At 39.4% G+C, this 24752-nt stretch overlaps 1 protein-coding gene across 3 annotated transcripts; it reads left to right on the plus strand.

Annotated features, from left to right (window-relative positions):
* LOC149231192 (uncharacterized) lies at positions 1–23446 on the plus strand. 3 transcript variants are annotated; one of them, XM_089376219.1, is made up of 3 exons: positions 1–397; positions 490–569; positions 23157–23446. In XM_089376219.1, the coding sequence occupies exons 1-3, from the start codon at positions 297–299 to the stop codon at positions 23333–23335; spliced, it is 360 nt and encodes a 119-aa protein (XP_089232345.1). In that variant the 5' UTR covers positions 1–296; the 3' UTR covers positions 23336–23446. The 3 variants fall into 3 exon arrangements, with proteins under 3 accessions (XP_089232345.1, XP_089232346.1, XP_089232347.1); XM_089376220.1 differs by lacking the exon at positions 23157–23446 and adding an exon at positions 8101–8502; XM_089376221.1 differs by lacking the exon at positions 23157–23446 and having other exon boundaries at positions 14–397; positions 490–979.
* Positions 23447–24752: the final 1306 nt, after the last annotated feature.

Raw genomic sequence — 24752 nt, forward strand, 5'->3', positions numbered from 1 at the left:
CCTTGACCACTTTGGATTAACTGACCGCCCCTCCAGCTCAAATTCCAGCATACGCCTCGAGCTGAACGCTCCTCTGGTATGCTCGGCACTTACACAACCTGCCATATGGCTTTAAAGTGCACAACTGTGTTGTCAGTGTTCTCGGGATCCTTGTTCGCATTTACAGTGGAGATTGTTCGTTTCTAATCGACCAGCTCAGGGTAACCTGGAGGGTTTTACTATCCTCTCGGTCAAGTTCCTCAGTTCATTTGCCTCTTCCCTCTTTCTCGCCCAGCTCTGCTCTCCTGCTAAGATGGATGGTTTGCTCTGCAACCTTGACACATGTTGTAGCTAATCCGTTCAGGTTCACGGTTAATGGTTTCGCGTTCAAGTTCAGAGTTCGTTTACCGAAACTCAGGTGAGGTTTTGCTATTGTTCCCTTTTCAAATAACCGAGAAGGTACAATCAGGGTTTTACTGTGCTAATTTCCCTTACTGTTGCCATCTGTAGGTTTGGAATTATGGTCAGGACCGCGCCTTCAAGGTTTCTTTCCCATGCACACTGGGCTCAAGCTTCTGTTGGCCACCCGGGTAAGCTCAAACAACTCTGCTCTAACTCTGTGTTTGAGGGTTGAGTCCCTACTATCGGAAGATGATTCGCTCCATGGTATTTTCTAGCTAGAAGCTTTGGTTGTATGGACCCTCCTGCGTCGAGCTACGCTCAGCACTCGTTGTTGAGCTCACATTGTCTGTTTTTATCTTTTGGGCAAAATGTAGAGCTTTATGAGCGGCTGAGACCGCACCCACTTCTGGGTTGTATTGTTATGGCCAGACCAGTGTTCGATTAGAAGAGGGCTTTCGCAATAGTTTTAATCTCCTTAGTGTTTGCCACACGGCTTTGTGTATAGTAGCTGTTGTACAATTTTCATGGATTTCTCCCAGTCCAACTTTGTATTTCTATTTAATAGTTCTATGAATGCAAAAGCTCGATTTTCATTTTATTGCTCAGCTATCCCTTGTTGCTGGAGGATCGCTCATGTATTTTTCGGAGAAAATTATTATTCTTTTGGATGCGATTCTATTAATATTGTTTGCACTATACGATTGTTGTTATTTCATATCTTCTCGTTATCTTATTAAAACTGTTCTATCTGTCGGGTATTAAGTTTACTTTCCTAAAATTTATGAATAAGTTCACGGTGGTAGGGTAGCCTCTGGGCTCGAACCCTAGCCTCTTAAAGGTGGTTATTCTGCTGCTCTTTAGTCTCACAAGGATTGAGCTAGTTGAACATGTAAATACAGTTCTCATTTCGGCTAAAGATTTCCTAGTTTATGGCTTGTAGTTGTCTTTCCTCGCTACAGCCTTAGTTAATTTTGCCCGGTCGAGTTCATTTGCGGTTTCTGAAGTTTTGATTGCGTACTCAATAATACTTCTTAAAGGTGTTAAACTTTCTTCCTCATCATCTACCCCTGTTTGTATCTTTTGCATGAATTTATTTAAGAAATTACCGTTGTTCTTGTCTCTGGTTTTTACCTGAGACTTTGGTAAATATACGCATAGCTCGTTAACTTGCTTAGCTTTCACTTGAATGTTTAAAAGAATATTGTTACCATGCCATGAACAGGGTTATGCTTGCATTTGATTTACACAGGATCGACTTCATGTACAAAAGGTTATTTCTTTTAAAATGAGAATACATACATTTATTTACACATAATTCGGTTTCCTGTATAAAATACTATTTCTTTTAAATTGAATACATGCATTTATTTACACAGAATCAACTTTCTGTAAAAAATACTCTTTCTCTTCAATTGAGAATACATGCATTAATTTACATAGAATCAATTTCCTGTACGAAATACTATTTCATTTGAATTAAGAAATCCATTTAGTATGTAGATTCAGCTACTTGAATGAATTACAGTTCGACACAGAATCACTTAAAACTCACTCAAGGGTTTTCCAGAATTAGTAATTAATATACTGTAAAGTTTATTTCACATACTATAGAAAAATAAAACCCCACTGCTACCCCTTTTCCGAGTTCTTAACAGAGTGGGAGCTTGCTCCCTCTACATCGTTCAACTTTGACTAAATAGTATCAACAGTACTACGTACTTGTTTTTTGGTGAACAATCTTTTCCACAGTCAATATTCACCTTCCATTGTTCTTGCTTGTCAACCACCCATCCTTGAGATTCGTCTTCAAGACCAAATCTCCCCCAAGCATGCTTGCAAGACCACCATCTTTTGCAAGACTTTTGCACCTTAGTGCTAAGCTATCTGGTCATCACCAGACATAGCTTACCTTCCCTAACTTTTTTCGTCTGTCCCTACAACATGGTTTTTCCTACCCTCCCCCCTTTTTCCTCTGGGGTGTTTCAGTTAGGGGAGACAATTAGGGTATTCTTGGCAATTTCCTTTTTTTTTACTTCTTACATGAGAAGTTATCAAATTTGTTATCTCTCAACCATTTTCTTGATTCAGAAAATTAATAATATATTATTGAATTAACAGAAAATAACAATATTGTCCAGTTTCTTTCTTACAATAGTAATTAAAATATTTACTGCTTTCCTGGGGACATTACATCTCCCCCCCTGAAAGCAAACATTGTCCTGATGTTTTTCAGCCTCAAACAGCTATGGATATGCTTCTTTCAAGAGTTGTTCATCTTCCCAGGTGGCCTCCTCCGGCCCAAAGTGCTGCCATTGCACTTTAACCTGGGTGATGACTCACTTCCGTAGCATGACTTCTCTCCGTTCGAGTATATTCAGCGGCTTGACCAGGAATTCTCCTTCCAGTTCGACCTAAAACAACAAAATTTAAAGTTAGTTTTGCCTTCAACATCATAATTAATTGACCTACTTAGGATTTTACTTTACTTGTATATCTTGCCAACTGACTATGTGCTTAGGATCATAAACGTATCTCTTTAGTACTGACACATGGAAAACATTATGGACCCGAATATGGCTCGGTAGGGTGAGTTGGTAAGCTACTAGCCCAACTCTTGCTAGAATCTGAAAGGGTCCACAAAACCGAGGTGCCAGCTTGGTACACCCATTCCATTGTAATGTACTCCTTTTTGCTCGAATTCTTACATACACATGATCCCCCACTTGATATTCCTTAAAACTTCTCTTCTTGTTGGCGAAATTCTTTTGCCTATCTTGGGCTGCCTTCAGGTTGAATCGAACCTTCTTGACCATCTCTTCCATTTCTTTTAACATTTCAGGTCCCAACATTATCTTATCCTTCGGTCCCCCCAACTGGAGGGTGTGCGGCATTTCCGGCCGTACAGAACCTCAAACGGGCTCATCTGTAAGGAAGTATGATATCCATTATTATATGCAAATTCGACTAGGTGCAAATAGTCTTCCCATTTAGAGGGTTGCTACATTACGTATGACCTCAACATGTCTTCTACTACTTGATTCACCCGTTTGGTTTGTCTGTCGGTTTGAGGATGGTAAGCCATACTGAAATTTAATTGAGTCCCTAGCCCTTCAAATAGTGTTTTCCAAAAGGCTGAAGTAAATTTCACATCTCTGTCAGAAATTATAGTTTTTGGCAGCCCATGCAGTCTGAAAATGTTCTGCATAAAAATGTGGGCAATCTGTACAACCTTATAAGTGGATTGGACTGGTATAAAATGAGCTGACTTGCTTAATTTGTCGACTACCACCATGATGGAATCATTGTTCCTTTTTGTCTTGGGTAATCCCGTTATAAAGTCCATAGAGATAGTTTCCCATTTCCACTCCAGAATTGGTAGTGGATGCAATAATCCTGCAGGGTGCTGATGTTCTGCTTTAATTTGTTGACATTCCTGATAATGTGTCAGATATTCTGCTGCATCCTTCTTCATTCCAGGCCAATAGTACTCCTTCCGGAGTGCAGTAATCAGCTTTTGATACCCCAGGTGTCCAGCATAAGGTCTTTTGTGAAATTCATCTAAAATCAAGTTTTTAATGTCCATTTGGTTGGGTACATACAACCTGTTTTTATATTTCAGCATGCCAACAGCATCCACAGTGTACCCTTGCTGATTTTCTTTGCTGTTTGGAATCTGAACCTGCTGTCTTATTTGCTGATATTTCAAATCTTGTTCTGCTGCCGCTTTTATCATGTCATCGAATGTAGTTTGCACCCTGCTGCAAGCAATTTCGTATAGACAATGTGCCTTCCGACTTAAAGCGTCCGCTACTTGGTTCTCCTTTCCTTTTAGATGCTTAATCTCGAAATCAAAACCGCTTAAGAAATCTACCCACCATGCCTGTCTGGCATTTAAGGTAGGCTGACTGAAATAATTAGTTAGGCTGTGATGATCTGTCATTAACAAAAATTTCCTCCCCATTAGGTAGTGGCGCCACATTTTTAAGGCGTGAATAACGGCTGCCAGCTCCAAATCATATGCAGAATATTTCTGCTCATGTTCCTTTAACTTTCTAGACTCGTAGGTGATTACCTTACCCTCCTGCATCAATACTCCTCCTACTCCTTCCTTACTTGCATCTGTACACACCACGTAATCCTTAGTGGGATCTGCTATGCTTAGTATAGGCGTTGTGGTGAGCAGATGCTTGAGCTATTCAAAACTCTTTTGGCATTCTGCAGTCCATTTAAAAGCCTTCCCTTTCTTTTGTAGAGAGGTGATAGGGTAGGCCACTCTGGAAAATCCTTCCACGAATCGTCTATAATAACCGGCCAGCCCCATAAAAGATCTGATATCCGCTACGTCCTTTGGAACTGGCCATTCCATTATGGTCTTAATCTTTTTGGGATCCACCGCAATCCCATCCTTAGTAATGATATGTCCTAAGTATTGAATTTGTTCCTTAAAGAAATCACACTTGCTGTACTTGGCGTACAATTGATGTTCCCGGAGGGTTTGCATCACCAGTCTAAGATGTTCCTTGTGCTCCTCCACATTTCAGGAATATATCAGTATATCGTCAATAAATATTAACACGAATTTATCTAAATACTGATGAAATATGCTATTCATCAAACACATAAAGGTCACAGGAGCATTGGTTAACCCAAAGGGTAATACCACAAACTCATAGTGTCCATAGCGAGTCCTAAAAGCAGTTTTGGCAATATCTTCCTCTCTGATTCTGATATGGTGATATCCCGATCGTAGATCAATTTTTGAAAACACAGTCGCCCCTTTTACCTGGTCAAATAGTTCGTCAATTCGAGGTAAAGGGTACTTGTTCTTGACTGTTAACTTATTTAACTGTCGATAGTCCATGCACATTCGAAGGGTGCCATCCTTCTTTTTGACAAACAACACAGGGGCTCCCCAAGGCGACACACTGGGGCGGATGTAATTCTTATCCAACAATTCCTGTAGTTGCATTTTAAGCTCTGTCAGTTCTGGTACGCTCATATGATAAGGAGCTCGAGACACTGGTGCTGCTCCTGGCATCAAATCAATAGTGAAGTCTATATCTCTCTTAGGTGGCAAAATCCTGAACAACAGGAATACCATCCAAGGTGGCTGTTTGGTACTTTGAGTTGGCATAATCAACTTGAATAACATAAACCTGACACCCTTTTCTAATACATTTTGCCGTGACCTGAGGAGCAGTTATTGGTCGAACCTACACATGCCTCGGTATGCCTTGTATCTCCTTCATTTTTCCCAGCTCATCCTTGTAACAGATTGTTTTCGTTTTATAGTTTATAATGGACCAGTGCTTTTCTAACCAGTCCATGCCTATCAACACATCATAAGATCCAAGGGGAAGTATGTTTAAGTCTGTCCTGCCATTTCTAGAGGGAAATCGATAACCTTGGCCAACACCTGCCTCTTTGCCCCGGTTGCCAATTGTACTAGCCAAGGGTTTTTAAATTTAACTGACTATAATTTACAATGCTCCACAACCTTAGGACTAACATAACTTAAGGTAGCACCAGGATCAATTAAAACAGATATGGTATGATTAAAAATCTTACCTTCAAACTCCACCATAGTTGGCTGATAATCTGCCTCGTGATCATCAAGAGCAACATTAATTTTTGGAATGCTCTAGGCCACATCGCCTACTGTTGAAGCCTCGTGGATTTGTGAAACCTGTTCGATGCCTTTACGATGAGGACAGTTTTTAACATAGTGTGGCCCCCCACATCCCCAACATTGTACTGGGGGTCTTGTTGTTCCTTCGTTATCAAATCTACCAGATTGCTCGCTGAATTTTGTTTCAGATGGTGGCTTAATTATGAGCGGAGTTTTTGGCTGGTTTCTATTGTTTTGTCCCTTGGAAAATCCTTTGCCAACACTGCTCTGATTCCCTTTATTGCCCATAGCAATTCTATTATTTTTCTTATCAGCCCATTTCTGCCTGGTATTTCACCCTTCTGCTTGCTTTGCTGATAGCATATCCTAGCTTTTCGTATAACCTCATCCATTGTTTTTGGGTTATCGAATTCAATTCTCTCCCTCATTGCCATAGGTAAACTACTGACAAAATGTTGTACCTTGGCCTTTTCCTCACGTATGTAAGGTACATAACGGAGCAAGGAGGTAAAACGGGTGATGAACTCATCCATGGTTTGTTGTCCAAGCTGCAGATCATGAAATTCCCTTGCTTTCTCATCATAAAACCATTCTGTTAGATATCTTTCCTTGAAAAAAATTTGGAACTTCTCCCAAGTTATATTTTGTTCACTTACCCCGCGGACAATCTTGACCTCTTCCCACCACAAAGTGGCCTTCCCTTGCAGTTGGAAGATAGCCAGTCGAGCCTTTAGATTGTGATCATACTCATATAATTGAAAGTATTTATTCATGTTAATTAACCAGGCTTCGGCTGCTTCTTCCAGCTCTCCATCGAAGAGTGGTGGTTTAATTTTCTGGAATTCCCCTTGTAATTCCACTTGCTTCCTTTTTGATGTGGGGTGCTCTAAAGCATTATCCGATTTCTACTCCTGATGTTCTTCCCCTCCTCTATTCCTTCTAATTCTGTATTGTAGCCCTGTTCTTCAGACATTCAGCCCCGCTCAGGGCTAGGAATCGGCTGGTGCTGATTCTGCTTATCAGACAAGCTCTTCAAAATCTTCTCTTGTTCCATGGTTAGCCTTGCATTGTCCTCACACAAGTGGGCCATTTCGTTCTTTAGTTCCTGAACTACCTCTAATAAGGTATGATTAGTATTGCGCGCCTCTTCTCCTAACTGTATCCATAGTTCAGGATTATTTCCAGGGAATGCAGCAGCTCCTGGGCCAACCATTTTCTGCTTTGGTACACTGTCCGAATGTTTCACCACCTACTATTTCCTGTACTCCACACATCAGTGAGTTAACATTAATCAAGAAACATCAGGACATAATATTAGTTTGACCACATTTGCCAGAGGCCCTAGCTTTGTAAACTTGGCTTTGATACCACATGTCATATTCCCGCATTATGACTTAAAAAAAAAAAATTACTCACACTAGTTACTGTCATAAATTCTTCCTTACTAGACAGTGTTAATATAAATTGTTACTATGCATTCCTCAACTTGGTTCGTTAACTTATCCAGTTATTACAACTTACCCAGTTCTATCATAAGTCAAGGTTTCAGTTACATACTTTAGTTTTGATATGATGTTGACATTCCGTATATGGAGGATAGTCCTTGACCACTTTGGATTAACTGACCACCCCTCCAGCTCGGATTCTAGCATATGCCTCAAGCTCAACGCTCCTCTAGTATGCTCAGCATTTACACAACCTACAATATGGCTTTAAAGCGCATAGCTATGTCATCAGTGTTCTTGGGATCCTTCTTCACATTTACGGTGGAGATTGCTCGTTTATAATCCAATGCCTCAGGGTAACTTGGAGGGTTTTACTATCCTCTCGATCAAGTTTCTCGGTTCATTTGCCTCTTCCCTCTTTCTCGCCCAACTTTGCTCTCCTGCTAAGATGGATGGTTTGCTCTACAACCTTGACACATGTTGCAGCTAATCCATTCTGGCTCATGGTTAATGGTTTCACGTTCAAGTTCAAAGTTCATTTACCAAAACTCAGGTGAGGTTTTGCTATTGTTCCCTTTTCAAATAACCCAAAAGGTACGATCATGGTTTTACTGTGCTAATTTCCCTTACTATTGCCATCTGCAGGTTTGGAATTATACTTGGGACCATGCCTTCAAGGTTTCTTTCCCATGCACACTGGGCTCAAGCTTCTGTTGGCTACCCAGGTAAGCTCAAACAGCTCCGTTTTGACTTTTTGTTCGAGGATTGAGTCCCTACTATGGGAAGATGATTCAATCCATGGCATTTTCTAGCTAGAAGCTCTGGTCGTATGGACCCTCTTGCGTCGAGCTGCACTCAGCGCTCGTTGTTGAGCTCATATTGTCTATTTTTATCTTTTGGGGAAAATGTAAAGCTTTATGAGTGGTTGAGACTGCACCCGCTTCTGGGTTGTATTGTAATGGCCAGACCGGTGTTCGACTAGAAGAGGGCTATTGTAATAGTTTTAATCGCCCTAGTGTTTGCCACACAGCTTTGTGTATAGTAGTTGTTGTACAATTTTGATGGATTTCTCCTAGTCCAACTTTGTATTTCTGTTTAATAGTTCTATGAATGCAAAATCTCAATTTTCATTTTATTGCTCAGCTATCCCCTGTTGCTGGAGGATCGCTCATTTATTTTTCGGAGAAAATTATTATTCTTTCAGATGTGATTATGTTAATATTGTTTGCACTATATGATTGTTCTTATTTCATATATTCTAGTTATCTTATTCAAACTATTTTGTCTGTTGGGTATTAAGTTTTATTTCCTAAAATTTATGAATAAGTTCACGATGGCAGGGTAGCCTCCGGGCTCGAACCCTAGCCTCTTAAAGGTGGTTATTCTGCTGCTCTTTAGTCTCACAAGGATTGAGCTAGTTGAACATGTAAATATTATTCTCACTTCAGCTAAAGATTTCCTAGTTTATGCCTTGTAGTTGTCTTTCCTCGCTACAACCTTAGTTAAATTTTCCCAGTCGAGCTCATTTGTGGTTTCTAAAGTTTTGATTGTGTACTCAATAATACTTCCTAAAGGTGTTAAACTTTCTTCCTCGTCATCTACCCCTGTTTGTATCTTTTGCATGGATTTATTTAAGAAATTATTGTTGTTCTTGTCTCTAGTTTTTACCTGAGATTCTGGAAAATATATACATAGCTTGTTAAATTGCTTAGCTTTCACCTGAATGTTTAAGAGAATACTGTTACCAAGCCATGAATAGGGTTATTCTTGCATTTGATTTACACAGGATCGACTTCATGTACAAACGACTATTTCTTTTAAAATGAGAATACATACATTTATTTACACAGAATTCAGTTTCTTGTAAAATTCTATTTCTTTTAATTTGAATACGTGCATTTATTTACACAGAATTAGCTTTCTATACAAAATACTCTTTCTCTTCAGTTGAGAATACATGCATTAATTTACACAGAATCAGCTTCCTGTATGAAATACTATTTCATTTGAATTAAGAAATGCATTTAGTATGTAGATTCAGCTACTTGAACGAATTACAATTCCACACAGAATCACTCATAACTCACTCGGGGCTTTTCTAGAATTAGTAATTAATATACTGTAAAGTTTATTTCACATACTATAGAAAAATAAAACCCCACTACTACCCGTTTTCCGAGTTCTTAACAGAGTGGGAGCCTGCTCCCTCTACATAATTCAACTTTGACTAAATAGTATCAATAGTACTGTGTACCTATTTTTTGGTGAACAATCTTTTCCACAGTCAGTATTCACCTTTCCATTGTTCTCGCTTGTCAACCACCCATCCTTGAGATTTGTCTTCAAGACCAAATCTCCCCCCAAGCCCGCTTGCAAGACCACTGTATTCTGCAAGACTTTTGCACCTTAGTGCTAAGCTATTTGGTCATCACCAGACATAGCTTACCTTTCCTAACCTTTTCCGTCTGTCCCTACAGCACAGTTTTTCCTCCCCTCACCCCTTTTTCCTCTCGGGTTTTTCAGTTAGGGGAGACAGTTAGGGTATTCTTGGCAACTGCCTTTTTTTTACTTCTTACATGAGAAGTTATCAAATCTGTTATCACTCAACCATTTCCTTGCTTCAGAAAATTAATAATATATTATTAAATTAACAAAAAATAACAATATTGTCCAGTTTGTTTTCTTACAATAGTAATTAAAATATTTACAGTTTTCCTGGGGACATTACAAAAAATTGTAAAGATGATGATGATGATTATGATTATTATTATTATTATTGTTGTTGTTGTTGTTGTTGTTGTTGCTGCTCATATATCTAAGTAATTAGGAGAAATATGTAATTCTTTCATTGTTCAATTTCTAGTTGACACATTTATTTTAAAATAAAAATAAAATACACTATAAAATAAAAACAATATTAAATAAAATAAATACATAAATGAATATACATATTTAGTAATTTTCAAAATTATTATAAAATTTAATATTAGCTTTACCCAAATAAAGTAATTAAAAGTTAAAAAGAAATATTATATTTGCAAATAGAAATATTTATATATTTTTTAAAATTAATTTGAGTCATAAAAAAAAATAGTAATATTGACATGTATTTAAAAATATTTTAATGACACAAAAAAACATTTTAATATGAACAATATGATCATAAAAAAATGTTTCAATGTCCACATCAAATAAATTATTTCAATGTCAACTATCTATATATTCACATATTATATGAAGTAATTGAAAATAATAAATTCTTATGGTTAAAACATTTTATGTATTCTCATTATTTTAGATTTTTACATTTTTTTTTTTGGTATATTTTTTTGGTCAATTTGATGTAAAATCTAGTAAAGATTTGATGAAATTGCAGGGCTAGATTCTGTATTCTACGCAATCCAAGTTCTATCTATCTATCAACTAGTACAACCACATTATATTAATATAAATGTGGTTGATAAATGCCCATAGACGTATATCAACCAGTATTAATTTTATTAATAATATAATATAATATAATTAATACTACATATTAATATTATTATATAATAAAAAATAAATATAAATTATTGAATAACAATTTAAAATAATTTTAGAAATAATAATAACACACATAACCAAACATTATAAAAAATAATTAAGCAAATTTAAATAAACCGAAGGGAATAATAAACCTAAGGGATTAATACTAAAAACCCAAGGTATTATAAACCCAAGGGAGTAATATTAAATGTAATGGATTAATTTTATAAACCCAAGGTATAGAAACCATAAGATAAATACTATAAATGACACAATCTTTGTCACAATGCAACATTGAACCATGTTTAACCATGGTTAATTTTCATATTGAGACAATATTTGTCACAATGTGACATTTAACCATTATTGAGCATGGTTGGCTATGATTGACAATGGTTGATCATGGTTGGATATTATTGAAGATGGTTGACCATGATTTATATTATAAACCCAAGGGATTGATATTATAAACCCAATGGATTAATACTAAAGCTCCAAAGGATTATGAACCCAAGGGAATAATACTAAACCCAGGTGACTAATATTATAAACCCAAGGTATATAGACCCAAATATAAATATTGTAAACACTAAAATAAAAATGGTTGACCATGGTTGATTTTCATATAGAGACAATCCTTATCAAAATGCGATGTTAGACCACGATTGGCCATGCTTGATATTATAAACCCAAGGGATTGATATTATAAATCCAAGGGATTAACACTAAAACCCCAAGGGATTATGAACCCAAGCGAATAATATTAAACCCAGGGGACTAATATTATAAATCTAAGGTATATCAACCCTAAGGTAAATATTATAAACACAAAAATAAACATGGTTGACCATGGTTGATTTTCATATTGAAACAACCCTTATCACAATGCGATGTTGGACCATGGTTAACCATGATTGACCATTGATTTTTTTCATATCAAGACAATATTTGTCACAATGGGACGTTGGACTGTAGTCAACCATTGATGTTTTTCATATCAAGACAATATTTGTCACAATGCGATGTTCAACCATGATTGACCATGGTTGACTATGATCAACCATGGTTGACCATGGTTAACCATGATTGTCCATTATTATCCATGATTTTCACATGGAGACAATTTTTGTCACAATGCAAAATTTGACCACGGTTGACTATGATTAACAATGATTGACCATGATTGATATTATAAACTGTTGATGATGTTGGACCTGCCAACATTCAAGGGATCTCCCTAGTATGAATCCTGGCTAGACCTCACACGATTTGCTATAGGAATCTTATCTGATATGATGGCCTGGTTGCCATTATCTTAAAGATTTGCCTTAGCTCTTGCTTGTCAGCACACGAGAGAGCTTTACTTAGTCTTCAAACAACAAGGTTCGTGTTCCTAGCGAGTGCTTAGTGTCACTTGTGTCAATGTTATTTCACTAAATAGGGAGAGGGTGACAGTGAGTCTTAGGTCGAAAGGGAATAGTCCCAACTCTGTTAGAGACACACAAGACAACAAGACATGCGCAACTTCTGGTGGAGTAGTCTAAACAATGTAACAGTCATAAATACAAGGTGAGCAGATAGAAGGTACAACACACAATAGAATAGTCCACTCGAGTGTGACGGTCGTTATAACAAGTTTACAAGAATGAATCTATCAAGTTTCCAATGGAATTGTCCACATACGTGAGACATCGTTAACAACTGATACAACACATTTCCAACAACATATGTAGTAAAACAAACAAAATAGTTCAACTGTCTTAATACAAGATAAAGAAACATGCATTACAAGCGTCCAAAGAATAGTATTACAAATGAATACAATACATGTGTGAAAATGTGTTGGCCTATTAACAAGATTCTGAACTAAGCGAAAACTCCAAGACACATCCGTACACCATTAGATCACTAACCCTGATAGTGGGGCATTGGAGCCACTGATGACTCCTCAAATAAAGGATTATAGACTCTCAAGGCTATGTGGGAGGAGCCAAGGTGAAAATTCATTTGCATGTACAAATGAGGGGTACATATAGCCAAGGGTGAAATAAGCCCTCGTGACTATTTGACTTCCCTTATGATTGTTCGACTTACATGACTCTTCGACTTGCATGACTGTTTGACTTCATCTGTGGCTTTCTTGGACTTCTGCGTTACATTACATTGATTAAACAACTATGACCCATAGTAATGATGTGGTCGAGGTGACTCATGATGCTCTATGTATGCACATGTTGGCTGTATTGTTCGTGTCGAGCTATTGTGATGCTGAGTGATGAGTGTGCCTAGGTGTACCATAGCTTTACCTCCGCATGTAGAGCGTGTGAAGTCTTCAATGGTCTTGGTGGTTACTTTGTAGTTCATGCATCCACATGTGTCTCATTCACTTGATACTTGGTATGCTTTGTGTCTTCATCGAACCACGAGCAAGTCTCCAAGCATGCACTCCTTGTTCATCTCGTTCATCATCGCGCCATGTCTCATCCATGTACCTGTCCTTGCAATCACTCATGATGATATGACATCAAATCCATAAATCCCCTAGTCTACCATGATGCATTATCTTTCCTTTCTGGGTGCAGGTGAGTGGGAGAGAGGGAATGGCTCTAAAACAATGCACAACAAATGTCAGGTCGGGATGCAAGGCTCTGGGGCACTGTGAAGAAAAATTGTGCAGAGGTCACTAGGAGAGTGGGATGAGCAGTTTGGAACATTAATGACATTCTGCAGGATTTGGCCTAGCTGGAAGGCAGAAATGCGCAATTTTTCCTAGGAAGGAAGTGCGGGTAGTAGAGGACACTGGCAGTGAAAATAACACAAATTTTCAGAGGTGGATAGGAGCAGGTTGTAGGAGCTTGCTAGCAAAAACTACGTACAACTAGGAGGCAGTCATGTTGAACATGTCTGTGCAGTTTTCTAGCTAAGTAGGTTTTCGTGTAGATGGTGGATGGTCCAAGAAAATTGCGCAATTTTTAGGAGGAGCAGAAGGTTGGTTGGCAGGGGTACTAACTGACAGAATTACGCAATTTTTAGAGACAATGTTGTGACAGGCATCGGGTCCCTGTCCCACTTGTCTATGCAACTTCTTTAGTTAGCGAAGCAAGGCATACTGATAGCTTCTATGCAATTTTTGGGAGGAGTGAAGCCTGGGGTCATTGCCCGGTGAAACTCTCTAGTTAACTAGCAGGAGGCTTAATGGATTGGCTTGCGGGTAGCACAAATTGAGATGACTTATTGGGCAACTTCTGCATTGTTCTCGGTGACAGTTAGTCAATTCGATTCTGGGATTGCGTAGTGCAGACTTCCTGGGAGGCAGCCTCATGCTCTGACCAATTCTGGGTAGCATTACTTGGTCACTGGTGGTTGAGACTGAGCTCAATGGAGATTTGGTTGTTGGACGGTGGTTCGATCGATAGATGTTTGGAAAAATGGTTGTGTTTGTCAGCGAGTGAACTCGTGTATACATGACCTTGCAAACACACACTAAACATCACTTGATGACAAGACATCTCAAACTAAAAAGACAACAACTGCTCAGTGTGACTCACTGTGGGACTGTTTAATGGTGAAAGAGATAAATGCGGCACTTCGGATAGACCTCCAGATGACCATGACAACACTTGCGTGACAACACTTACAACATCGTGTGTGAGTGTGATAGATGTTTACATAATGAACAAAAGTAAAACACAAACCTTCAACATCATGTTATAGACATTTTTGTGCCTTGCAGCTCCAAGCATGAAATGTCCATAAACCAAGGGCTCCTAAGTCCCTAAAAGTGTTGTTCTAACCCCTAAAGGAACAAGGTCAACAAATTACAGCTTCTCCCAGAAGTTCTCCACTAGAAACTGCTCAGAATAAGTCAAAACAGGATCATTTCAGCTACTCCACTAGCTAAGTGCATTGCATAGCACCTAAATCCACTGGCTAGGTGCGTTGCAACGCACCTAAATGCACTATGAGGGTGCGTTGAGCGAGAAATGACAAATGGCAGTGTCATTCCGCGAGGTGGAGAGACAATGGAAGCTTCCAAAATCTTCTCCTATGACACTTGCCTCACTGAATTCGACCAAGGATGAGTAAGAGGCCTTCAGTCTCCAAGTGGACGCAAGAACTGACAGAGAGAAGACACTAATCAAATCACAAGCTGACTCATCCTCCTTGCATACATCTATATATGGATCCCTCATCCCAGAGATCCAGAGGCTGGAATTTTGCACATTGTAAGGAATTGCTGTTGGTTTTGAGACAAACATCAGAGAATTGGGTGATCTATGCTTTGTTGGAGGTGAAGAGGGGCTTCTTTGCTGGGAGGTTGATGCTGGGTCAGGAATCATCGGTTGTAACTCCTCCTGGATCTTCTTGTTTATCAATAAAAACTATTTGAGTTTCTCCTCCATGCTTTTGTATCATTGATGCTTGTTACATTTGTATGGTTAACTTAAATCTGATCCTAAGTTATTTATGAATATAGATCCATGTCTTTGTATAGTTTTCTTCTTCTGTGATCTTACAGGTACTTGGTGAAGCTGGGCAAGTAAGGGAGCAGGTAGCTGGAAGCTGTCAAATAAGAGAGAGATTGGATCAAAGGATTAGCGCAAGACACAGGTCGGTTCTTTCTATTCCTCTCTATCTGTAGTTCATAAAGGAAATACAAAAGTAGTTTTTCTCTGTTTGTTTCTAAGGCAGCTATCACACCTTAGTGGGATAGAGCAGTTCTAAATAGACACTTTTCCCGGTAACAAAATGGCGACTCCGCTGGGGAATATGTATAATTAGTTTGTTTGTGTATCTCTTGTTGTTTGTTTCATAAACTTATAAGTAGCATTCGAACTGCATTTGCCATAACAAATGCAAAGTAGACATCTGTTGCTTGAATCCATTCACTGGATCTGTTTATGATTTGAACAGCTGATTCACAAATCATCTAATTGCCCTTGTGATAGCTCTTAGACACTCCTTAGATCTACCCCTGATTGTGCATTACTGATTGCTTTTACTCGGCCAAAAACCAAAGACTAAACTGCAAACCGTGACCCAGAACCCGGATAGAATTCTCGTTTCTGCCCCAGCGCAGGTACTGTGAAGAGATCCTGCATTTCAACGCACTTCCCGAAAGGGCAACCTGTGCTGCAATCCAGTTTCTCTGTGTTACAGGTGCGCTGATCAGCCTAGCCCTGTGCAGCTGAGGTTCTTGTGCTTCATTCTTTCCAGTTTTGTCTCTGAATTTTGTAGCCTGTGATCAGTATATGACTATTCAAAACCCCTTTTCCTTACTGATATTCCGCCTCATTTGTACAAAAGAACTGTAGATGTTTTTTGTGTGTTTGTTGAGTCATTTACAGTTTTCCATTGCAAAAGTAGAATAGTCGTACTGTCGTCCTTTGATTTAGATTTGTCGCAAGTGTCGATTTGGATCATAGGAGAAAGTTTGATTGCTGTTGATGGTCGATTATACTTTTACTATTGCCTTTGGTCTGAATTTGTGATTTTCTAGTGTCAAAAACGAGTATTCATTTCAAAATCGCAAGGTGTCGTAATCATCTCTATCTTTTGATTTCGAAAAGAAGCTTGTTTGTGTTTGTCGCTTGAAAGCAAATTCAGATTTGTACATCAACTTTCTTTTTAGCATCAATACTATGAAAGTGGAAAACAAATACATGCATGTGCATTTGCATATAGACAGTCTGTTTGGCTTGATTTAGGAAAGTGCATTTACAGTGTGCTCTTTGCTCTTTGTGAAAAGATTGTGTCTTTCTTTTCCCCTAGTAGCTAGGATTTTCATTGCAGAAAAGAGATAAAATTTTGTTTATCATCTTTAGATTGCATTTTAGGAATTACATCTACATCTTGTGGTGAACCCAAAAGGCAAACTTCATAAGCAAGATCAACTTAAAATAAATTCAATGAATCTAACAACGCTTTGGAACTTAACGCACAACATTTAGAGGTCTAGGCTAGAGATGTATTCCGGCGTCGTAAAGCCTGGTAACTGTTGTCCTCACTGATGGTTGGGTGATTCCTCCACTTTGAGACGATAAGTGCCAGTACGGACTTGTGCTCCCACGTACCGTCGAGTATATTTTGGGAGACCCCTATAGGCTTAAATCCTTTATCCATAGGAAGCCGTGTCTGCCGCCCTATTAATCGCAATGCACTGAACGCAACATTCGGGAAGATTGACTGCCGTACCATAAAAAGTATTCTGTAGTTTTGCGATTGGTTTGGTACTCCCTCTACCTAGACCTCAAGAGCAGTCCCTTTTGTTCCTTTTCAGACTCCTTAACGGAAGAGGTCCATCTGAGCACTTGTCACTTCAGGCTCATTAAAAATCGAAGGAGACTAGAGCCATCTTTTGTTTTTTCTCGACTCTTAAAAACTGAAAAAACAAGTTGTGTCAAAGCGCATAAAAATTTATTTTAAACAGAATATTCATTACCCTTTCCTACGTTGATCTTGGGTTGAGAAATTGGAGTCTACCAACCAAGGAATTCCCCATGGAGGAAATCCTAGTCCCTTCTCCTCTTGGGGAGATGTTGGTGCGCCCCATATGGCCACATTGTCGCTTCCAGGACTGACAATTGGTTTGCCTGTATGGCTCTTCTCAACCTCTCTCGTTCAGAACACCACTATTCCTGAACAGTCGAATCGGCAATTAGACGAATCCAGAGTTACCCACCAGCCTTCTACTTCCTCTAATTCTTCCTCTCCTCCTTCCTCTTCGCTTGATGGGGCTGGTAAAGCCAAAAGTCAAGTTCCTAAGGAGAAGAAGGAAAAGAAGAAGAAAGATAAGAAGAAGAAGGAGCCAAAGGCGAATGGGGGAAAACGAGTGTCGTCTAACGAAAATCCACACACTACACCAACCAGGCCTAAATCGCCATGTGTCATTTGCAAAGGAGACCACTTTCACAGAGATTGTCCTTGCATCCCTCAGATATTAGGGGACTGGTCTCCTCGATTGCACAACCCGGTGTCGTCAACCTCTGATGGTCATGTTGAAAGCACACCGTCGACTAGTGAAAGTGAAGCCCCAGGACAAAAAGGAAAATATAGATTTCCTTGTAAACTGTGCGAAAGCGATCATGCCGTCCACCGTTGTCCCTTCTTAGACGAAGCTAAAAGAGTTTTGGATGATCGTCCGGTTTCACCGTTACGACTTCCTCCTGGATATAAAAAACTCTTGCCGAGTCCGTCACTAGTTGAAAATCTGGCTGGCCTGCTCAGGTGGTCGGCTGAAGCACCTATCATTGAAGATAAACCATCTGGATCCATACCAGACGACAGTCAAAAGGTCAAGGCGGCAGTTGACCCGGTCTTGCCTTCAGAGGTTTTATCTTCAGATGATACAGTCACTGAAGAGAACAAGGATGACACCGTCCAAATTCTTTTCATAAGCACAGACTCCAGCGAACATGGGGGCAATTTACCTGTTCCTTTACCGTAGGAAGGAAGTTCGTCAGAGTCATACCCGCCCGTCTATTCGGTCCCACCTCCAAGCAACCTAGTTGTCTCCTTCGACTGGAATCAACTAGGCAGACCCCGTTTACCAGCTAGCATACCATTCCGAATTATCGTTCAAATATATAGAATGGTTATGGCTGGTACCATCATAGATGAGGGGGCTTCTGTGAGTATCCTTTCCTCAACTGCTTGGAAAGTGCTTGGTTTGCCATCGCTTTTGCCTGAGATGAGAAATCTGACAGGCCTTGATAAAGGAACCAATCGACCTTTAGGGATCCTTCCCGATGTGCCCATAACATTGAGAGGGAAAACCGTTCGCATGAACGTAATGGTAGTTCAAGGACCCCTAGATTACAATCTACTCCTTGGACGAGACCATATTTATTGCATGGGAGCAATTGTCTCCTCACTCTTTAGAGTAATGTGTTTTCCGCACGAAGGAAGAGTGGTCAAGCTCGTAGACCAGCTTTCATTTCCTGGATCACGCATAGCAAATAGTCATATACCATCCCTAAATGGTCTTTTCACGCAAGAAATGTCTCAATCTCCAGTCCGTCCTCCCGATGAGCGCGAGTAATTCAGAGGGATATGACTGAAACCCAGGGGGCATGCATCCTGGTCTGCTCCGGCAGGAAAACTTTGGGTATAGGGTAGGTTTCTGCGGGAGAATATGCCTAGTCTGTACCCCCGTCCGTGATTGGAAGAGGGGGTTATTCTAGAACAAGATTCTCCTGTCAAAGTTATGTGAGTTGGCGGGCATCATCGCTCACCTTTGTTTATCTCGGTAGACATCGCCGAAGAAGTGTTTTGTTTACGCCGTGAATAGAACAATCTTTGGGTAACCTGTAAGAGGTAGGCCTCTCTCGGTAAAACAAATGTTTTGGTGGATAGAAGTAGAGGTAACCTTGAAACTCTGTTTTATACCCGGGGGCATGCAAACCTTTTGGAGTGCAAGCGATGGGCGACTATTTATTTTTTAAATTTTTAGGACCTCTAACCCTTTAAACTCGTAGGATTGGTCGTCACCTAACTTGCATGAAGAAAGGATGTGGGGCAAAACTCTAAAAGTTGCCGTTTTTATATGAGACATTGTTATCATATGACTGGATTAATCGAGCAGTGTTACCGCAAGGTTCAAGCTCGTTAAAAAATAAACCCGCACCGAGAAAATGTTTCCACCCGCGTTTAAGCTCGTCAAAAAATGAACTATAAATAACCACCGTGAATGTAGTACTTCAGCCATTAAAGCCTTGGTCGTGTTTGCACCGTCACCTCCACTTTTTCATTGGCCGATCATTCACCTCCATTTGATTGTTTGCCCATTTTGAGGAACAGCTGCGAAGAGTGATTTCACTAGCCATCCTTGTGACACTGCCATGATTGAAAAATTCCAAACCTTACCTGGAATCAACTGCTACCCATTTTATCACTCGTTCCTCAAAAGACGAGTCTCCTTTAAGATCTTTTCAACTGATTCGTAAAATATGAAAAAATTGCCGAGCCATTGGCCTCTCCAGCTCGTTAAAGGGACAGGAAGTGCTATCCCTCCTCTAGATTTTAATCTTTTTGGACCTGAGGGATTATTGCATAAAAAGATCGAGTGCTTGTTTTGTTCGGCTCGTTAAAGCTATCGAAAATTCATCCCTTCTGTATTGTTTTATACTTTTTCGGACTTAAGAGATTAGATGACGAAAAAGGAATTTTGGAGTTACCTTTACGTACCTTTTCAGACTCTCTAAAAATGAAAAGGACCGAGTTATCTTTGTCGTTAAACTTGTTAAAAAGATTAATAGCGACAAACTTGTCTTTAGACGAGAACGAGTTTCACTATCGCTAGGCTCGTTAAAACATAGCGATGGGTTTGCCCGAAGGGAAAATTATAGAACAAGCATATGTTATCCTCCTCAAGCTTGACAAAAATAAAGAGGTACTGGTCAGCAATGACTAGGGAAAATTGGGAAGAAAACTCAAAGAATCTTTATTGGTAGCAAGTCGCTCTTGAACATGACACTTCCACTCCGTGTCCGAGTCGGGTTGGGTTGTTTCATTCACCGGTCACATCGCCATGGTCACACCATACCATCCACATTTGGGGTTAATGCTACCAATCCATCACATCAGTGTCGCCGACATGTTCAAGAGAAGTCATCCAGAAAGGCCACCTGTGTCCCACCCACTACCATACATTATACTCCATTCTTTCATGACCGCCACCCTGAACCGTATATCATCAGATCGTTTTCACCTCCATCAAAATCATTTGCTCTGTTCCGTGTCATTGATGTGGGATTCATTAAGGCCCTCCTATGACGGATCACTTCTTGTCGACATCAGCTCATTATCCAAGAAGTTGGTCTAGGAACACCCCCTTCAGTACTTTGAAGCTTGCATGCCTCAATGGCAAGTTTCTCACTTCCGGCGACAGGTTTGCATGGTGTTCGACGCCAAGTCCTTTATTCACACCACATGAATTGTACTGCAGTACCTTGAGGATCATTATCATTATCGGTGATTCCTCTCGCGCTTGTTAATAGTTTACATCATTGACTGGTAATCAAGCGATGTCTTTCCATGTTCGACTTCAGAACATTTCTCACATGGATCGACTTGTACTTCGAGTGAAGATCGGACGAGATTGAAGACCCCGGATCTAGTTTCATCCATCCAGGCTGCGATATATATTCAGGGAAATAAAGACATTAAAATGTACAACATTGCATCACAGATAATCATCCTACCAAAAGGATGATGGCTCTATCAGAATCATCAGTCTACAATCAGACGATTCTCTGTCCTATGTACATGAAAATGAATTTATAAAGCTGAGCATGGGAATGCCCGCCTCAGCTAGATCATGAAAAACAGTATGAAGATAATGTATTGTATTGTATCTTATTACAGGTCTCCTCCCAGCATTGAAAGAACTTCGGATCCTCATAATAAAGCATTTCACCCGATTAACGGCCTCATACTTTAGGGGGAAACTGTTATAGACATTTTTGTGCCTTGCAGCTCCAAGCATGAAATGTCCATAAACCAAGGGCTCCTAAGTCCCTAAAAGTGTTGTTCTAACCCCTAAAGGAACAAGGTCAACAAATTACAGCTTCTCCCAGAAGTTCTCCACCAGAAACTGCTCAAAATAAGTCAAAACAGGATCATTTCAGCTGCTCCACTAGCTAAGTGCATTGCATAGCACCTAAATCCACTGGCTAGGTGCATTGCAATGCACCTAAATGCACTATGAGGGTGCTTTGAGCGAGAAATGACAAATGGCAGTGTCATTCCGCGAGGTGGAGAGACAATGGAAGCTTCCAGAATCTTCTCCTATGACACTTGCCTCACTGAATTCGACCAAGGATGAGTAAGAGGCCTTCAGTCTCCAAGTGGAAGCAAGAACTGACAGAGAGAAGACACTAATCAAATCACAAGTTGACTCATCCTCCTTGCATACATCTATATATGGATCCCTCATCCCAGAGATCCAGAGGCTGGAATTTTGCACATTGTAAGGAATTGCTGTTGGTTTTGAGACAAACATCAGAGAATTGGGTGATCTATGCTTTGTTGGAGGTGAAGAGGGGCTTCTTTGCTGGGAGGTTGATGCTGGGTCAGGAATCATCGGTTGTAACTCCTCCTGGATCTTCTTGTTTATCAATAAAAACTATTTGAGTTTCTCCTCCATGCTTTTGTATCATTGATGCTTGTTAAATTTGTATGGTTAACTTAAATCTGATCCTAAGTTATTTATGAATATAGATCCATGTCTTTGTATAGTTTTCTTCTTCTGTGATCTTACAGGTACTTGGTGAAGCTGGGCAAGTAGGGGAGCAGGTAGCTGGAAGCTGTCAAAGAAGAGAGAGATTGGATCAAAGGATTAGCGCAAGACACAGGTCGGTTCTTTCTATTCCTCTCTATATGTAGTTCATAAAGGAAATACAAAAGTAGTTTTTCTCTGTTTGTTTCTAAGGCAGTTGTCACACCTTAGTGGGATAGAGCATTTCTAAATAGACACTTTTCCCGGTAACACATCACCAGAACAAGGTCGCAAGCATGACATAATAATCAACATGATGAAGATGACAGTTTGGAAAACAAGTGACAAGGAAGCAAGACATGTTGAGGAACAAATGAAATGACTTTTTGTGTTTGCGCACATCCATGCTACTAAGGACATGATGATATGAAAATGAAAAGCAGTCTTGAAAACTCAAGTAAGAGGTGTACTTCGAAAGGTGTTCTTTACTTACCATACTTATCCTCATGATGACCATGCATCCTACAGAGCTTGCATGTGGTCCTCATCGTTTCCATTACTTGGTCTCTTGGTCCTTCTCCTAAACTCCTTAGGTGTGATCTCAACATGTCAAATTTTCCTATTTTCACTGCGTGATAGGTAAGCGTTATAACAACAGGTTGTGACTGCTCCCAGAATGAGGCCCTGGGAAGTCCATCTACGCAATTTTTGCCTACAAGATAGATAGGGCAGCTTGGACAATATTGTGTAGTTTTGAGGCACAGGACACTACTACGAGATGGGGGCCCTGGTGTTGAGCATTGGAGAAGGTCTGTTATTATCATTTATTTTGTCATCTTTTCTTTAAAACTCATAACCTCTTACATCATGAACTAGGTAGATAATAAGAAATTATGATAAAATCTAAAAGTTTTGTATGTAACGTGAAATAACTAATAATTACCCTTTTCTTATGCAGGAAAAGGAGAAAATAGAAGATTTCCGTCCCAAAGGAAAAGAAAAGACAAATTTAATTGTTGTCCCTTTGACAAGGAACCGCATGCAAACAAGGTGATCCAAATTGGAGCGTATCAGCCAGGAAAGGGAAAAGGAGATACCAAATTGGTGCAAGAGAACAAGAGGATAACTGAGAATTAATAGTTTGGCGAATCCCTCAGGATCCTTTGATCCTGAGGGATCGCTACCTTAATGATTTTTTGTATCATTGATATCTCTGCTCGGCTGTTATAAGAAGGGGCAACACTGCTAGCCTGGGGGATGAACTGTTGTTGTTTTTATGAAATTCTCCTTTGTATTTGAAATGTTGATCATTGACTCTCGTTGAAGAGCGATCCACTATAACTCTATTTTTATGCTTTAATACAAATCTGGTTGTCATTCCATCTTTGATTCTAGAGTAATCTTAAGCAGTGTATCCCTAGAGGCTAAGGGCCCAGCCCTGGTGGAACACTTGCTCCTGTACCATTATTTCCAATTTGTGTGTAGTTTGATCTTCTTTATTAGCTCTGTTCAGTAATCTGATGTACCATGTTGTTTTACGTAACGATTTTGTTATATTTTGTTTATGCTTGACTAAGTAATGTTGTTCTCTGTAACAGGAATGCTGTGTTGTTCAGTCTAACCTTATAACGCATTATTGTTCCTTTAACCATTGATATAACATTATTGTTCCTTACAGATTACCATTGCTGTTCGATTACAGAGTAATCGTGCTGTACATTCATAAATTAGTGTTACTGTATTTATCTATGGTTTACACGTAAACGCGATTGTTGTTCCAATGCGAATCACAATTGCTACTCTTTATAATTGTGATTTATACTTGTTATATCGAAGCCAGATTACTGTTCCTTTCAATATTAAGCGTGTCGTGTGTGATATTCGACCTGGTTTGTTGTATGTTTATATTTGATTCAATTTGCTGTTCTATATTTCATTTTTGTTTGCTGTCCGATTTATCTTTAGAGTAAGGATTGTTACTTAATTCCTGTAGGATATAATTATTGTTGCATTCATTTCCGTAGGTTAAAGTTTTGTTGTTCAATCCTGTTCATAAGAATAGTTGTTGTTCCATTTCCTGTCATTTGAATTATCATTGCTTTAGTGTGTAGAATGATCTGAGACTGTAGTGAACATTGACATATGTTGTCTAGTTCCCAGATTGATGATCTTTTCCTTGATTGTATTTTAATTACATCAGTTTACAGAGGGAAGAGTTACCATTACTGTACCCTTGACTGATAAATTGCTATAGCTTTCTGAGTGCATGATTTGAGTTTTAAGTTTCTTTTCTGTAAGTAGATCTTATTTCAAACATCCGTTTACTCTTGTATTTAGAGCACTATACTACTAGCATTACTTTGACAAATGACCGCCTCAAACTGAGTACACCCTTTGAGATAGCAAATCATTCATAGATTGACAAGTTAATGTAGGGTAAATAGAGGTGAAAAAGACCTTTTTACTGCTCGGCATTTTGGCGCTGTTGTAGGGGAAGAGTGTAGCCATTTGTTTCTCTTCAAGAGTAATGTAAGAACCTACTAGGAGAGAATTG

Source organism: Pinus tabuliformis, chromosome J (assembly GCF_031772625.1).
Source record: "Pinus tabuliformis cultivar Carrire ecotype Pingquan chromosome J, CPIR1, whole genome shotgun sequence".
Lineage (NCBI taxonomy): Eukaryota > Viridiplantae > Streptophyta > Pinopsida > Pinales > Pinaceae > Pinus > Pinus tabuliformis.

Coding starts and splice junctions, on each gene's coding strand:
- LOC149231192 (XM_089376219.1), top strand. CDS start 297: ATGGTTTGCTCTGCAACCTTGACACATGTTGTAGCTAATCCGTTCAGG. Junction 398..489: donor GTTCGTTTACCGAAACTCAG/GTGAGGTTTTGC, acceptor TGCCATCTGTAG/GTTTGGAATTATGGTCAGGA. Junction 570..23,156: donor AGCTTCTGTTGGCCACCCGG/GTAAGCTCAAAC, acceptor TTTCTTATGCAG/GAAAAGGAGAAAATAGAAGA.